At 46.7% G+C, this 16614-nt stretch overlaps 1 protein-coding gene and 1 long non-coding RNA gene across 13 annotated transcripts in view; one reads left to right on the top strand and one right to left on the bottom strand.

The window, feature by feature from the left end:
- The window catches only part of LOC110358028 (uncharacterized), a 60375-nt gene extending 59378 nt beyond the window's left edge, over window positions 1-997 (bottom strand). For 2 of the 7 annotated variants that reach the window (XR_010470032.1, XR_010470034.1), the window contains exon 1: window positions 787-968. This is a non-coding gene — a long non-coding RNA (uncharacterized LOC110358028). Of the gene's footprint in view, window positions 1-786 lie in introns of all 7 variants that reach the window. The other 5 variants (XR_010470037.1, XR_010470038.1, XR_010470036.1 and 2 more) reach the window with 5 other exon arrangements.
- Window positions 653-16614, top strand: part of KATNAL1 (katanin catalytic subunit A1 like 1) — a 46350-nt gene continuing 30388 nt past the window's right edge. Inside the window, exons 1-4 of one of the 6 annotated variants that reach the window (XM_065051117.1) lie at window positions 754-800; window positions 7963-8044; window positions 9565-9625; window positions 10551-10726. In XM_065051117.1, the coding sequence (XP_064907189.1) occupies window positions 10565-10726 (162 nt within the window). In that variant the 5' untranslated portion in view covers window positions 754-800; window positions 7963-8044; window positions 9565-9625; window positions 10551-10564. Of the gene's footprint in view, window positions 801-1054; window positions 1237-1546; window positions 3351-7962; window positions 8045-9564; window positions 9626-10550; window positions 10727-16614 lie in introns of those variants that run through there. The other 5 variants (XM_065051127.1, XM_065051133.1, XM_065051093.1 and 2 more) reach the window with 5 other exon arrangements.

Raw genomic sequence — 16614 nt, 5'->3', positions numbered from 1 at the left:
AAGCCCCCAGATCCGTTCCTTTTCTGTTAAAGCAATGAAACCCGCTAGCAAAGACAGCGTCGAGTCCCCTTCTGCGCGCCCATACGGGACAACTGCACATTTTCCCCTTCCTAGCCACACACTTGAGCTGAAGTGGGAACAGATGAGGTTTGTGTTCTCAGCGTGTTCATCCACTCAGCTCTCAGAGATGAGACCAGCACCCAGAGGACCAGCGGACGCCGCACAGCCGCACCCAGCCCGCCCGGGCGCCGCGGCGTTCGGCTCCTGCCCTCGCACCGTCCTCCCTCGCCAGGGACTGCAACGCCTCAGCCCGCGCTGAAGCCCCCTGCCCGCGGGCAGCCGGCACGGCCGGCACCGAGCTCTTCCACAGACCGCAGGCTGGGAGGCCGTGGCGGGGGCGGGCAGCACCCGCAGCCATCCCCGGCGATGCAGCGCGATTTGCCTCCGTGTAAAGTCGCCGGGAAAACCCCACCCTTTTACCCCGCCAGGGCAAGGCCGAGGACGCTCCTGAGAAGCGGCAGCCTGACGGCCCACCAGCTGGTTCCGGAGCGGGCCCGGCACCGCCCGTGTCCCGGAGGCCGCCCGGCGGGGGCGGGGTAGCGGGATGCGGCGCCGTCCCCTCCCCGCGCCCCGCGCCGCCATGGCAACCGCCCGTCGCCGCCGCGCGCGCGCACCCCCTCCCCCGCCCGCTCCCCCCCCTCCCCCCGTGCCTTCCCCCCTCCCCGGTCTGACGGAGCAGAAGGGCTGCGCCCCCTCCCCGCGCCGCTCCCGTCCGCGGACACGCACCCCGGCTCTCCCAGGTAACGGCAGGGCCCGGCTACACGGCGGCCCTTCACGGCGTTGCCCGGGGCGGGCGGCGGCTCAGACCGCGGCCCAACGGGCGCCCTCCCGCCGCGGCGCCGCTGCCCGTCCCGTAAGCGGCGGCGGAGGTGGGGGTAGCGGCGGGGGAGGCTGGCGGAGGGCAGAGCCCCCTCCCCGCGGAGCATGCTGGGAAGTGTAGTCCCGCGCCCCCCGCCGGGCGCTGGGCGCTGAGGGGACGGGCGGCGGGTGGGAACTACAAACCCCAGCGCGCTCGGCTCGGGGGGAGATGGATCGTGCCGCTTTGCCCCGGCACGGGAGACCGTTGTGAGGAGCGGGGAAGGGGTTGCTCTGAATGAAGGCGTTGGGGCCACTTGTCTCTGCGGAGCCTCTGCTGAGGGGATGATGGAGCCGGAGCGCTGTGGACAGGGGCCAAGGGTGCGGGTTTACCGCGGGAGGAGGGCGGAGGGAGGGGCGGTGTGGAAGGGAAGCGCCGTGTCTGCGGCAGGGGGTGGGAGTGCGCCGAGGAGGGGCGGGATGCGAGGGGAGGGCTGTGGCGTCCAGGGAGGGGTGAGCGGCAGGCTGGGTTCGGGGCCGGGGCGGGGGTGTGCGGTGAGGAGATAGATGGCTGCAGAAGCGGGGGCGGGATGACTGAATGCAGGGGTGGGTGCTGTGGGGGAAACCCAGGTGGGTGGGTGCGGTGGGGAGGATGTGTTGGGTGGCAAGTGGAGGACTCTGCTGGAGGCTGGGTAAAGAGTGAATGCGAGCGAAGGGCACATGGGAACACAGGTAGATGGATGACACGGAGCGATCTGGAGGAGGAGTGGCCGAGCAGATGCAAGGGGAGGGATGTGCAGAAGGCAGAGTAGGTTGGAGGCCGGGTAGAGATGCAGGGGAGGCAGCGGTCAAAGAGAGCCGGGGCTACCGGCCCTGCAAAGGTTCCTCAACCAGTTTTACTTTATAGTTTGCGGTTTCATGTGTCCTTACCACACTTAGACTCTGTTCAGCTTGTTGCACTCGTTGATCTTTACATAAACAGACACACTGTTACTTTTTGAAATAATTTGCTTCGTTTCTATTGTGCCCACGTATCTGTCATGATGTCAGTATTGGCATTTGTCTCTCTTCCCTCTCCATTTCCTCTTGATGCCAGTTCCAGTGTTACCTGTTATCTTGTATTCTGCAATAAGCATAGGGGATGGATAAAATTGCAGTTCCTGTTCCATATCATATTTACGGTTGGTATATTAGAAGGAGTTATATTTTCTTCCTGAAAATCTGTCTCTTGCTACAATCAGTGTGGTAGTATTCCTTGCATATGAATATCAAATATTCCTAACACAGTTTCAAGTGCTACAGAGATGTGTTTCTTTCCAATGGTTTCATTTTTATTGCAGTTGAAGGTTGAGTTTTGTTTGTTTGTTTGTTTTCTTTCTTTCACCCCTCCACATCCGACACATCCTAGGCAGGGTTAGGCTTCTTGCAGCTCCTGGTACTTACCAGACTGCAGAAGTGAACATCACTGCTGCAGCATGTTTGCAGGGTGCTTTGCTCTCAGACTTGGGCTTTTGAGCAGGTAATGGAGAGGAATGGATCCTGCCCTGAGCTAATCACAATCTCAGCATAGTTAGAAAAGTAAATGGAAGACAGGGAAACAACAATAGGCCTTATCTGGTTTGCTGTTTAAATAACTGAAAAAAAAAACAAACCAACCTGATTCTTCTGGGGTCCACCTGAGAAATCTGAAGACTTGATGTTTGCAGTACTAGCAGCACTACTCATATAAATGTATATTTTAATGAATATATACTATTCTTTAGAACAATAAAAAAATACACATTCATAGTCCTAAAGAGCCAATTTTTTGAAATTCAGAGGGGAATTCAAAAGGTGGAAAAGTATCCAGGCCTAAACCCTGACCTTATGAGTCAGGGTTATAAGCACATGTGACCCCATTAAACCTGCAATTACTCATGGAAGGTTTATCTGGGTTGCAGATTGTCTGCACCAGGAATGTGGCAGCACCAGAACAGAATGTGTGGAGCTGAGTTGGGTCTGGCAGAGCTGGCAAGCTGCAGTGCTGTGGGAACGTGGACAGGCTGGATCCAGGACCAGGTGCAGAAGTGGTTTAACTGCCTTCCTGGCACAGAGCCTGACCTAATAAACACTTTGAACCCAAGCTGACTCTGCAGAGACCTATCTCGGGAGTCTTTGGTAGCACGTTTGCTCCACCAGAAGGGCTTTATACCTGTGATGTGCAGAGAAGCAAGTGGCTCCACAGAGAGCCAGACGAATTGTTGATTTGGGCCGAGTTCCACTTGGTTGAGCTCCAGACAGGCCCTGCAGATACCTTCAGGTATCTGAGCCCTTCATCCTGCCAGAGGAGGGATAGGTCACCTCCAGGCTGGTGCCATGTGAGCACTGGATTGCGTTTGGTGTGGTACTAATGCCAGAAGCCCAGGAGACGGTGCTGGAGAAGTGTGGAGCCAGCCCGAGTCCAGCAGGACTGGGATGGAGAAGCCTCTCCCTGCCAAAACTGCATGTGTATGGAGGTATGCTCCCTAGAGTGACCTACAGTGTCTGTGTTAGCTGTTTGCATTTGTTATCCAGCCTGGCTGATGATCACCCTAAATAACAGACGTGATTGTATGAACATGCTTGAAGCTGGTACTTGAGGTGCTCTGGAGAAGAACACGTTTTGTAGTCAGTCTTAGGAATAGCACAGCCATCTCTGATTCTCCTCTTTCTAGTTCTTCAGAAAACTGTAGTTCAAAGGCTTTGCAAATGGTCATTTCATTCTCCAGGGTCCTACTGTCTGTGCAATAGTGTGTTATCTCTAATTAAAATACTGGTCGTGGTTTCTTCTGTATTTGTGTTTATTGTTCATTTGTGATGAATGTCTTCATTTGAAGTAAACATTTAAAGTAGCATTCAGTCCTCTGCTTCAAGTTAGCTCTCAAAAGATTCTGCACAAAAATAGTTCGAGGCCTGTGTGCATGCTTCTTCTCCTTCCCACTTCCATATCCATTTCCCCATTAACTCCATGTCTGCTATTTCAAAACAGAGTTTCAGTGCGAAGAAGCCAAAAGCCAGTTAACAGAAAGCAGTTAACTGAATTGAAGGATCCCTCGGTGCTGGGTTTCCTGGACCACGGAGGGTGTGTGTGTTTTATCTAGTGTGTGTGCTGCTTTGAAGTGACATGTTGAACGGGGAGTGAACACTGATGACATTCATTACCTGCTGCAACCCCCGCTGCTGCTGCCGCCGTGATGGGAGCAGTTCTTGTCACTGCTGATGAATGCAGCAAACGGGAAAAGGAATAAAGCACTGGCACAGTACGCTTCTCATCTTTGATTCAAGAAGCCATTTAAATATAGTTTAAATCCAGATCTGCTGGAACTGAGCCACAGCCTTATTTATCTCTCTATATATTTTTAACAGGAGTTGTGATTCTGTGACGTAATGATCGTTTGCTTCCACACCAGTCTAGGGGATCACAGCTGCACGTTTAAACAAAGCTAAATTAATAGGGAAAGATAGATTTGGCTGTGGAACTTGGCAAGCCTTTTGTTTGTTTGTATTTTATCTGACAATGATCAGTTAAAATGTTGTGTTTGTCATGCAAATGTAATGCCTGATAATTCTCTTCAGCCTTGGTGATTGCTTCTTAACAGGGACAGTTAATTATAAGAAATGAAGGCCACTTGTCCTGCACCCAAGTCAAAAATGAGAGAATCTTTCTAATAAAGCAGGCAAGGCTTTTTTTTTTTTTTTTTTTTTTTTTTAAATAATTGCATCTTGGAATCACAAATTCTTAAAAATCAAATAAAATATATCAAGCACATGAAGAAGTACAGTCTGACTGTATTTCACTGTGGTGGGTTGACCCTGGCTGGACACGGGGCGCCCACCAAAGCTGCTCTGTCACTCCCTCCTCAGCTGGGCAGAGGAGAGAAAATAGAGTGAAAGGCTTTTGGGTCAAGATAAGGACAAGGAGATCACTCAGCAATTACCATCACGGGCAAAACACACTTGACTTGTGGAAAATGAATTTAATTTATTGCTAATCAAATCAGAGTAGCGTAATGAGAAAATAAAAAGCAAATTTTGAAACACCCTCCGCCTACCCCTCCCTTCATCTGGGCTCATCTTCTCTCCTGAATACCTCTTTCCTGCCAGCAGTGCAGGGGCACGGAGTGGGGGCTGTGGTCAATTCATCACACATTTTCTCTGCTGCTCTTTCTTCCTCACACTCTTCCCCTGCTCCAGCGTGGGGTCCCTCCCCCAGGAGACAGTCCTCCATGAACTTCTCTAATGTGAGTCCTTCCCACGGGCTGGAGTTCTTCACAGACTGCTCCAGCATGGGTCCCTTCCACGGTGTGCAGTCCTTCAGGAGCAGGCTGCTCCAGTGTGGGTCTCCCATAGGGTCACAAGTCCTGCCAGCGAACCTGCTCCAGCCTGGGCTCCTCTCTTCCACGAGGCCACAGGTCCTGCCAGGGCCTTGTTCCAGAGTGAGCTTCCCACAGGGTCACAGCCTCCTTTGGGCATCCACCTGCTCTGTTGTGGGGTCCTCCATGGGCTGCAGGTGGATCTCTGCTCCACCGTGGACCTCGGAGGAACAGCCAGGCTTACCATGGTCTGCACCACAGGTTGCAGGGGAATCTCTGCTCCAGTGCCTGAAGCACCTCCTGCCCCTCTTCTTCACCAACCTGGATGTCTGCAGGGCTGTTTCTCTCATATTCTCATTCCTCTCCTCCAGCTGCTGTTGCACAGCAGTTTTTTCCCCCTTGGCCTTGGCCAGTGGCAGATCCATCTTGGGGCCACTGGCGTTGGCTCTATCAGACATGGGGGAGCTTCTAGCACCTTCTCACAGAAGCTGCCCCTGTAGCTCTCCTACTACCAAAATCTTGCCAAGCAAACCCAATACATTCAGTCAGAAATACACTTCTGTAGGCTTCTAGTAGGAACTGCATGTCATGCACGGAAAAGTTGGGTTTTTTCTTCCTCTGATAATGCTCCAGTTAGTGTTGCAGTTTGTGCTTATCCAGGTAAGGTACTGTTATATGCCTCTGTTTTAACAAGTTTTAAATTTCAAGGGGAAAATGGAAAATAGAATTGTTGTACTGTACTAAGTGATAACGTAATTGTGGGAGAGGAAGATGTTCAAAACTGGTCAAAGCTGACTCACAAAAACAACATAGCCTTAAACTAAGAAGGGCAGGTTTACCTCAATTGTAAGGAGAAGCTTCCAAGCAGTATGAAGAATTTGAGAAAGGAACAACTACAGTTTATCGCTTAGGCTCTGGTAATAGAAATAGGTGCACAGGAAAAATGGATAAATCTAAAAATCAAAAACTCCTGACACTGGAATTCTCTTCTTTGCTTTGCTCTGTGTGGCAATGGACCTGTTGTGGGGTTGTGCAGTGGCAGAGGGCCATCCTGGCTCACTTTTGTGGAAGCGGAAAGTGCATAATTGTACCTCTGCTCTGGATTTCAGAAGATGGTGCCTAACAGTGTGGCTCTCTGTCTTGTGATGTTAGTCAGGTCACTTACATTGCATTTCGGGATGCCTGACGTGCTGCATGGCTGATTTGTGGAAAATGAGAAACAGATACAGTACCCGGTCTTCATCAGCGTATGTCCAGGCCTTTCCAGATGTTCAGCTGTCCAGTCAGCAAGACTGCACAGCTGCTATGACATTAGACCATATGTCTAGCAACCTCAGGGAGCTGTGGAAGATTTTTTTGTCTGGATGGTTAAAATTATGGTCAGAGAAAGACACATAGCCAGAAAAAAACCCAGGTATATTATAGCCCCATCAGTGAGGAATTAACAACTGATTTGGAGAACAGTCAGTAGGCAGTAAATAAGGCTTGATGTGACTATTGAGACAATGAGAGTAAAGCAAAAATGAACAACTGCTCATTTAATGAGTGTCGTCCATCCTGTGCAAGAGTTAAGTGCCCATGGGGAAAATGGGACACTGTTGTGTAACCGATTGTGTCACACACAGGCGAAAAGAGACATGTAAGGATAGCAGAGATGCCTTGTTTTGGCATTTGCAAAGCTGAATGTTCAGTAGGAAGCAATAGGAAAATCCCTGCTGCAGACCCCACATTTATTGCCTCTGGTAGCACTGGGGTGAGATTAAGTGGGAGACAGGCTGGGGTGAAGGGGGGCAGTTGTCCTGCATTTCCACCGATGTTGCACCGAAGTTTGGAATAGTTTGCTAAACAAGCTGTCCCCCTTTGCCCACAGTCACACAGTCACTGTATCTGCCTGTGGATACGTTTGTATGTGTATAATGTTTTAATGTTAAAACAGACTGTCTTTTGGATCTTGCTCAATTGTGCATTGCTTGAGTTCTGGGAGAAAAATTCTTTTCTGACCCCAGATAGGGATCAGCTCAGTTTATGCTCCAAAGAATAGAGATTAATATCCCCTGTGACCTTTTAGCCTAGCTGCTGCAAGGTTTTTAACAAGTGGGCTTGAGACCCCATGTGTGGCAGCTATGCCAGCATGAATGTCTGTAATGCCTCTTCTTGTCAATGATCCGTGAACTAAGGAATCTCCAAGGATATCTTGACGTACCGTGGAGCTGTTACGGTCTAGTGCAGGATAGAACCATGCAATGATAGAATGAAAAGCTGGTGTCAGAAGCAATGTGTAAGTTGTTCTAAATGTACCTGACAACAGTTGTCCCTGGATCTGTATATACTTAAAAATGCAGCCGTGATATGGTAGGAAAAACAAATATTTAAACAAAACCCCAAACAACAGAAAACAACAAAAGCACTATTTATGACTTCTGTATTTCTGGTTTCTTGGATGTTTATATTGTTGTATGAACTTCATGACATAATGTAGAGCAGGTAATAAAAAATAAACATATAATATGAAAAAGCCCCCACCTAGTTCCAGCTACCTCTTTCTCCCCACCCTGGTGGTGAAGAGAGGAGTTGTCTAGAAAACAATCTAGGAATTAATTCCTTCCTAAAAATAATTTTTCCTTCATTTTGGACATATTCATTTTGACTTACTTTGGCTATTCTGAACTAATGTTACCGTTGCTGATATGTGGAAAACATTCATAGTTTGTTTAAACCATTTTTAACCATTAGTTTAAAATAGCCAGTCTTTTTTTTTTTTTTTTTTTTGCAATAGGACTTAAAAGAACTGTCTGGGGTTCAGGAGGAGCGCTGATTCAGGACTGAGGTCTACAGGTGCTGTTTCAAACATGTCTCTGGTAAATGAGTGATGTTATATTCACCTTCCCAAGCTATATTATCTGCTTTGGTGTCTAGGGTAGGCGATAAGTAAAAACTGAAGTGCCTGAATCCAAGAGAAAGATCATGGGTCTTTTGTCAGCTTAGCTCTGGTGGCATCAACAGCTCAGTCGGTATATACATCCACACCCACCACCTTCCCTGTGTGCTTCAGGCTTCAGTGCCTGTTGGTGTTTAGAAGCATGATGTACCGGGCATCAAGCTCCTGCTTAAGCTTCAGTGTCAGCAGCACAATGCCAGAAGCCCCCAAGCTCTTGGAGGAAATGGGCATCTCTCGTTTGGTTTCCCTCTGCAGTTTTCAGACCATGTAGATTTGTCTGTCTCTCGCTTCCCAGCTCCCTGCACTAACCGCTCTGGGGAAGTGGGCGTGTGTTTGCGTGGCTGCCGTGTCTTGCCTCCTGCCCTGGGCTGGCCCAGCTGCCGCCCCAGCGGAGCAGGTTGACTCCTCTGGTGAGTGGGCCACTCTTCTGGGCCTCACGGGAGCTGGATGTGAGTGTCAGCCCTCATAAGGTAAAAGACAGCTAAACACATGCCTGTAGGGTGAGAACTGTCTGTAATAAACAGATACAAGAGATTGCTAAAGTCAGTGCATGTTCTGTTTAATAATATAGATTTCTAGGAATTGAATGCAGCAATTCCTTGGAAATGTTTTATTTATGGTCTCTTTTTTTGCTACATGCAGAGAAATCTTCCAGAGATTTGTAGACTGTTTTTCTTACGAGGACAAGCTGGTTGTGTAGCAGATCCTAACCTGGATGTGTTTGAAGACAGGGCAACAGATTCTGCCCCAATGCCTCTTGCTGCACTCAGTGGAGGGCCAGCAAGCATGTTCTTGCCATCAAAGCCTTCAGCCACGTAGAAGCTGAGTGACTTGTGGGCACGAGGTTCGCAGGTTTCCAGGTTTGGCTTGGCTGTGGGGAGCAGGAGCGAAGCTATGGTGGAGCAGGCCTGGTGTGCAGCTGCAGACAGCGGTGAGGACCATCAGTTTGGCACCACCGAGAGGCAAAGTGTTTGCCATAGGCAGCATTCAGGCAGGGCAGTATGATGGTCATATGGATATATGTTTAGCTTCTTGTTGTCAGAGGTTTGAATTTTGCTAAGCACAAGGGATACATCCTCCTTAATGCCATCTTGCTCTTGTCTTGCCTGCTCTGTAAAACTACTAACGTTTTTGTAACCCGTTAGGATGTAAAAGGTTGTTTCTCCCTGTTCTGGCTTCCCTCTGCTACCACCTGCTCCCCTGTGCGCACCCTTGTGTCGGGGCTGTCTGCAGCTGTGCAGCCCCAACCCTGCGCTGTGCCCTGACCCTTGCTGGCCATCTGGATCCCTCCTTCCCTGTTTCTTGTCCACCACCTTGTTCTTGCCAAAGCCTCGATGCAGCTGGAGGTCAACCCTCCTGAGCTGGCCTCCTCCCCCTCGGTCAATGCAACTCTCTGCATTGCGTAGCTATGAATCGTAATTTTTTATTTTTGATTTCCAGAGGGACCATCCCATCCTGAGTCAGAGGACAAACGAAAGGAACTGATGCTCTTTTTTTTGTGGTAAGGACCTAGGCTTTGGGTCATGTGGGATGCAGATAAAGGGGCCGGCACTGCTTCAGTCTTGAACCTTAAATACAAACCTAACTGTACAACATAGCTTACTTTTGAATGTGTGGTTTAATATTGCTTTCTTGAATGGTTACTGGGAAAAGGTGGACTGTGAGTTTACCTTGAAGTCATGCTGCAATTTACTACTTGTATAAAAAAGTTAGTAAAATCTGTAAATCTTAAATTGTTTTGAGGACTGGGGGAAGGTTGTACTTTGGGAATCACTGTTTTAAGAGATCTTAAATTTCAGTTGCTAACTCTGACATAAATCCCAAAGTGACATGTTAAATTTGATGAAAAATCCAAGTCAGCATGTGGATGTTGGAATACTGTGAAAGAATATTTAAACAGAATGAGGCTCTCAACTTTGTCTATAGTAAAGCTGTCATTCAACCGTATCATAATCTCATTAGGGTGAGGGCTCTTGAAAGTGCTAAGTGCAGACTTCCCTGATGTTGGTTGGCACATTTAGGCACGTATGTAATGCAACAGCATAAAAAGCAATTTAATGCCTCATGTGATTTGTGATTCACGGGTTGATGGCTGCTAATATATTGTGGTGATCTACAAATTAAAGATTGGCTTGTTAGGTTCAGTGTGGGCAGGGCATTTAATTTTCTTGCACTAATTTAACAGGATTGGGGCCAAAGGCAGCAAAGAAGTGTTTTTTATCACTATAAAAGATTTATGATTCATGATATCAAACCTTAGGCTAGTAAACAGATACTCCAGAGCTAAATGCTTGAAAAAGAGGGGGAGATGGGAGGTGGAAAGACACAATTCAACTATGAGAGAAAAAACAAAACTGGAGTGTCGCAGTCTGCATTATTCTACAGTATGTAAAATTCATTTTTGTGATGATTATGTTCTCTTTTAGATTTCTGAGTGAAGATGAATTTAGCAGAGATTTGTGATAATGCCAAAAAAGGAAGAGAATATGCACTCCTTGGGAATTATGACTCTTCTATGGTATATTACCAGGGTGTCATCCAACAAATCCAGAGACATTGCCAGTCGATCAGAGATCCAGCAATTAAGGGCAAATGGCAACAGGTAGGGTGAAATAAGGTTGCATTTATTCTGTTACTTGATTTTTGAAAAGCAGACTATACTTCCCAAACCTTTTAAGATGTAGAGGATGTATATTGCAGCTAAATTCACAACATTTCTTTCACAATATTTTGTTGATGTTTATGGGGAAATAGTTTTAGTGACATATTTAAAAGGAATTATTTTCTTCTAATTGAATATTTTTTTTTGATGTTTTTACTTAGGATCTTTGGTTGATCACAGGTCTGCTTGTGTGTGATTGCATACCTTGGAAAAACTAGTTTGCTGAGTACTTCCTTTTGCTGTTTTATCTTCTGGCTATCTAATTTCCTGTAAACTAAGATGTGAGTGGATGAGTTAGAATCACTACAACAGTTGTCTGAGCAGCAGTTAATTATAATGCTACAGTGTGCGAATTTGGATCAGGTTTCTAAAACTCTAAGTAATACTCTTAGCCTGGTTTTTGCACACATGCATTACCTTGCTAAGCAGAGAACTTCTGAAGCCAAGGAAGTAATGTAAGAACTCTCTTTAGCAAGTTCAGTATTTAAGTCTTCCTTACATTTTGTGGTTCCATTTTTTGTTGTACAAAATGTGTTCCATTAAAAAAAAATGGATGATAAACATATGAAGGTGTGTTCCAGAATAAAGAATTTATGTTGCATAAATATTACTTTTTGAAAGAAGAACGTAGGTCCTATAAAAGATACAGTATTGCAGTAAGTGGTTGAAGAGATGATTTCAAGAAGAGTTTTTCTAAATGTTTTGTGTTTAAATGATGTTACTTAACTACAGAAACAAATTTTTCCTTTTTATTGCAGCAGGTGCTTTGGTTATGGTTTTGTGCTTGAATCATCTGACATTAACAGAGTATTTTATGTACTGATAGCTACAACCCCGTTAGCAATCATTTTGTAATGACAGTACTATTTATAGGCATTTATCACAGAATTGTAAAGGTCTGTCTGCTTATTAAGAGCTTGTCTGCAAAGCTTGTGTGTGCACAAGCAGGAGCAGTAGTGCCTTGCTTTGTGGTGCTGTAGTAAGCTTAATGTTGTACAGGAGACAGTCACATCCAAGTGTTTGCATTCAAGTGCTTCCCCACACCGGGGCATGCAGATACGAGCTGTCCATGCCCACGCATGTCCTTAGTTCCTGCCGAATGTGTAGCTGACATGATGGTAGAGTATGAGTCTCTCCTTGTTGTCCAGTTGCATCACTGCACTCTACTTCTAGTGCTTAGTGTTTCCTCCGATGATACTGATTCTTCAATTAAACTTTTTAACAGCTCTTATTTTGTGAAGGTTACTTCAAGTCTGGTGGTGTTGTGTGGTGGTTGAACTGCTTCAGAGAAGCCTGTGCACTGTGGAATGTGTTCTGTACAAGTAAAAAAGGACCATTGATACAGTTTCAAGGATTATTCTCTGGGGAAGGCAGCTGGCTCCTTAGCAGAGGATCCGAAGTTGGCACCTTCTCAGAAATTATCCCTTCTAGGTAAAAACAGAATGGCCCTTGACAGTGTCGCATAAATGCTTTAGAGAACTGTCCCCAGAAAGATCAGCAGCAGGTGGGGTAGTGTCTGTCATGCTGCGTGCTCATGTTAATTCTGAAACTTCCCAACACAGCGGTGGCAGATGAGCTTTGTCAGAATATTGCTTTGCCATTACTGGTGCCAGTCTCAGCTCAGGGGCAAACACCAAAACATAATAAGCATGGTTAAAAAAAAATACATGCTTCATCCCCAGGCTGTTTGCCTTCTCATTAATTTATGGGACTACCCATAGCACTGGGAACAAAATGGTACTGCCCTGAGAGCAAATGATGCAGCCCTGGAACCACTAGCTTTTCCATACCTGCACCTAAATGGTTTGGTGAGATGCATAGAGGTAGACCTGCTTTCTTACCCACTCTTGTGCCTTCTCACTCCTTGAGATAGACTAAGAGGGAGTGTGATGATCTGGATGTTGGCACTGCTTTCCAGCTCCAACAGCGCCTACGTATAAACTGTCAGTCACATTCAGTAGCTGTCTGCACTCATGTGCGGAAGCAAGAGGTTCCCATACCCGTATGCTTCTTGCAAGTGGCACCAGAAGCAAAGCAACCCTTAGGTCATGGTAAAGTGAATGAATGCAATTGATTTTTACCTGAAACTGTTTCCTCTGGAGTATGGAACTAGCCTGTTCTTTAGGTTCTTTGGTTTCTCCATCCTCTGAGGAATCTGAGGAGGATAAAACCACTGGTACCTTTTGGAGGTGGACTTCCGCAATCTCTAGCAGACACTGGGTACATAGAGCTTTTACTGTTGGGAGCAGTCCACAGTGTGAATGTCCATGTAGATAAGTACTCAAAGGAGAACACTGATACTTAAACCAGTTCTTCTCTGAGATGTACTGTCTGCATGCACATTTCATAATCTGGAACCTCCTGGAGGATTCCTGGGACACCGATGTTGAGGGGATCTGGCTGTATGAAATGTGCCCTTCCTTTCTGTAGGTTTGTGCACAGCACACAGAGGGTGTTTGTCCTATTGGGACTTTGAGGCAGTCAACTCAGTTTCAGGTGTTTGCGTACATGTTCCCTCATAAAATCAGGATGTTCAAATGGGTAACATCTCAAATAGTTACAGCCATGGCTCAGCAGTTGACCAACTCACACTTGTTACATGAACCTTTGTTCTCTCTATGTGGTCACTTCTCTAGGGTGGGTACTCCATCCTGAATAGATACCTTATTCTAGGTGGATCTGTTTTGTTGCCTCTCCTACTACATGGGATTTTTCCAGCAGCTCGTTGAGTGATGTAGAGCAGAGGTGAACCAGAAATAGTTCAGATTTTGGGTCAGACTCCCAAACACTCTTGATCTACCTCTCTTTGCTTAGGTGTCGTTGTTTACAAATTTTTGCAGGTTGGTCTGGACACCATGATATTCTGTGCAAGTATCTGGTGGCTTGTATTTCATGTGGCACAGTCAGGCAGCTTCAGCTTTGCAACTGGGCACCCTGATTTCAAGGGTTCCTTGTGCTTGGTGCTGAGAGGACAGTTAGAAGGAGGAGGAAAGGGAACATGTATCATCTGCTCCCCTGGAACAACTGACTGGCTCGCTTCCACTTGACGCAATACTGCTTCTGGGACTTCAAAATCAGCACTGGCTGGGGGACAGGGATTGTGTTATTAACCTGGGACAACCTGCAGAACTTTGAAAGGGCAAAAGATGCCTCTTGGAGGGCCCACCAAAGCAGTGCTGTGATAACATACAAATTCCTGTGACCCTTTGGAAAAGTCATTGTCATTGATTGTCTGGTAATTAGCTTGGCTTAGGGATATCAAGTGGTGACCTGCTGTTGAGACCCTTATTTGTTTTGCTTCCAAGGAGTTCGCAGCTTTCTCTTGGGTGGCTGAGTGTAGCTCCCTTCTTCTCCTCACTCCTAGGCCCCTAAGCTTATTGGACAAATAAGAAGTTACTTCTCTTTTGTGCTTTGAGGTTTGGCTGACTTGTAGCCATATTCATCCATGTAAATACAGGCTGGGACTGGAAAGATTCAAAATCAGAAGCAACTAATCTTTTTTTCTACTGAACAACAATAAAAGGTACATTTACTCTCTTGACTGCCACTGTGAACGTCACTTGTGTTGACATTCCCCCTGTTTATTCTGAGATAGTTTCTTGGCTGCTGCAGTCTTTTTACTAGACAGCTGGCTTGTAGGAAAGAGCTGCTTCAGTGACAGTTCAGCAGCTGCAGAATGACAGCAGAGCGTGCCCCCAGGAGATTGTACTGGCTTACGACACGGCCAGCGGCTGTCGAGCAAAACCTGCTGCATGTTACAACCGTGTGCTCTGCATTGCGCAGTATCGGAGAGCACAGGAGCCTCAGCAGGGGCTGGGGCAGGAGTTCAACAATTCTCAGAGCATTTGGAGCAGCCTGCAAGGCATCCTTACCAGCCACAGCCACAGGAGCAGGTGATTAGTTGCACTGTGTTTGTGCTTAAAGAATAAAGGATGATTTAAAAAACAATTAAACACAACTTAGTCGATCTGTGCTTATGTTGGTTTTGCTTCATACCTGCTTTATTAGCACTTTGTAGGTTACTTCATGCATATTCTGCAGGTAACTAATGAAGAACTGTGGTTACAGGAACTATACTTTGACTGCATGGGATCAGACTTGGTTATAGGAAATCTATTTGGGTTATGGTTTAGGGAATCATTATTTTCACTTTTTTAAAAATGGTGCTTGTTGAATAACTAACGCTAATTGCAGGCAGTAATTCCAGGTTTGGAAAACGCTTTTATAGAAATGTCACTATTTTTATTCCTGCAAGACATAATTAAAAAAACTCCACACTTTATTTGTATTTACCAAGGTACTAATACCCATACTTATTGTTCTGGGAAGTGATGTAGAAGTACAAGCTCTAGCATAGCACAGAAGAGCTGGTGATGCCAAAGGTACAACAGCTGCCAGATTGTGAAATTCAGAGAAAGTCCCTGAGATGTTTTTTGGAAATACTGCTAAGAAGGAGTGAACTCAACTCTTGGTCACTGTGTTTTATACCCATATGTTAGGATGTGTTTTCTGCATGGTTACTGTAAATCCTTAGGGCTGAAATGTCCAAACAAAGCCATGGGGCCACGTCCTGGGCTGAAAGGCTACTTATTGGGCTTTCCGACTTCACCCAATGCCCACAATGCTGCTTCTGTGGACAAGGTGACATGGCTCGTGTACCAGAGCGTGTCTCTGGGGAGCAGGCACTTTCACACAGTAGCTGAACCCAGTTCACATCCCGCCGTGCCCAGAGGGGCCGAGCTCTTCCCCACCTGGTGTTCACTCCAGCTGTACCAGCTTCTCTCCCTCCTCTGCCCTTTGCATTCTTTGTTCTGGGGTTCACCTTATCACAGGGGAGCGAGCCAGTGCAGCTGGCTAACCCAGCAAAAGTGTCCTTTATTTTCTTATTGCCCTCCTAGACTAGTTTTCTGCCATTTCACCAAGCTGGGTTACTGTATTGAAATGCCAGAACTGAATTCAGAAGAGCAGTGGCAAAGTGTGGTTGGGGAGAAAAAGTGACAAGTGACATCTTCCTATTCGGCAGTGATGAGCAGCTAACTTGGCCCGTGCTATTTCCTGAAACTGCTTAAGCATGAATAACCTAAAATCTTTTCTCAGGTTCTCTACATGCAGAGCTGGAGCCCCCTGAAGGCTCTGGCACCCAGGGAAGGGTGTGACAGGGGGCTGAGAGACTGGGTGAGTCCAGATCAGGGATTTTCCTGTTTGCAGCTTTCCAAGGTGGCTTCAGAGTAGTGCTGATCACTCAGAGGCAGTGCTCAGTCACCTCTGTAATTACGGCACAACCCTTCTTGGCTCGCATCTGGGTTGTTTGTCAGCTGCAATAAACTCTTTCTGTACCTTTTTAATCCGACTTACTTTCTTTAAGGCCTCTAGGAATTTCGCAGCTGGTTTTCCTTTGTAGTCCTGTTGTTTGAGTACATTGGGTGTTTTTTTTTTTGGTTGGTTTCCCAGGTGCTGACTAAGCAGTAAGGGTGTGTATTTCAGAGTTTTGTTTGCTCAGGTCTGCATAAGACACAGACAGAAGTTGTTTGTTTTCAGGTTCCAAGGCATCAAAGGCTCACTTTCTCTAAGTTTTCAGATACCATCCTCTTTGCTTGTCCACAAAGCTGAGTGACAGCACTCCAGCCCTCAGCACTAGCAAGTTGTTTTCCACCAACTTTTCCGCATGTGTTGGAAGGCTGATAGGAGGAATCCTGTCTGTATTCCTGGAGCAGTGGAGTAGGAAGCGGCTGCCTCTGGTGGAGCGGTGCCCTGAAGGATTTATGCTCCATCATTCCTTTGTACCTCACAGCAGCTGTTTGGCTGGATTTACTTTTGGACAGGAGGGA

This window comes from Columba livia, chromosome 1, assembly GCF_036013475.1.
Source record: "Columba livia isolate bColLiv1 breed racing homer chromosome 1, bColLiv1.pat.W.v2, whole genome shotgun sequence".
Lineage (NCBI taxonomy): Eukaryota > Metazoa > Chordata > Aves > Columbiformes > Columbidae > Columba > Columba livia.
Note: the sequence above shows the minus strand (reverse complement) of the source record. Positions and strands in the feature narration are given on the sequence as shown.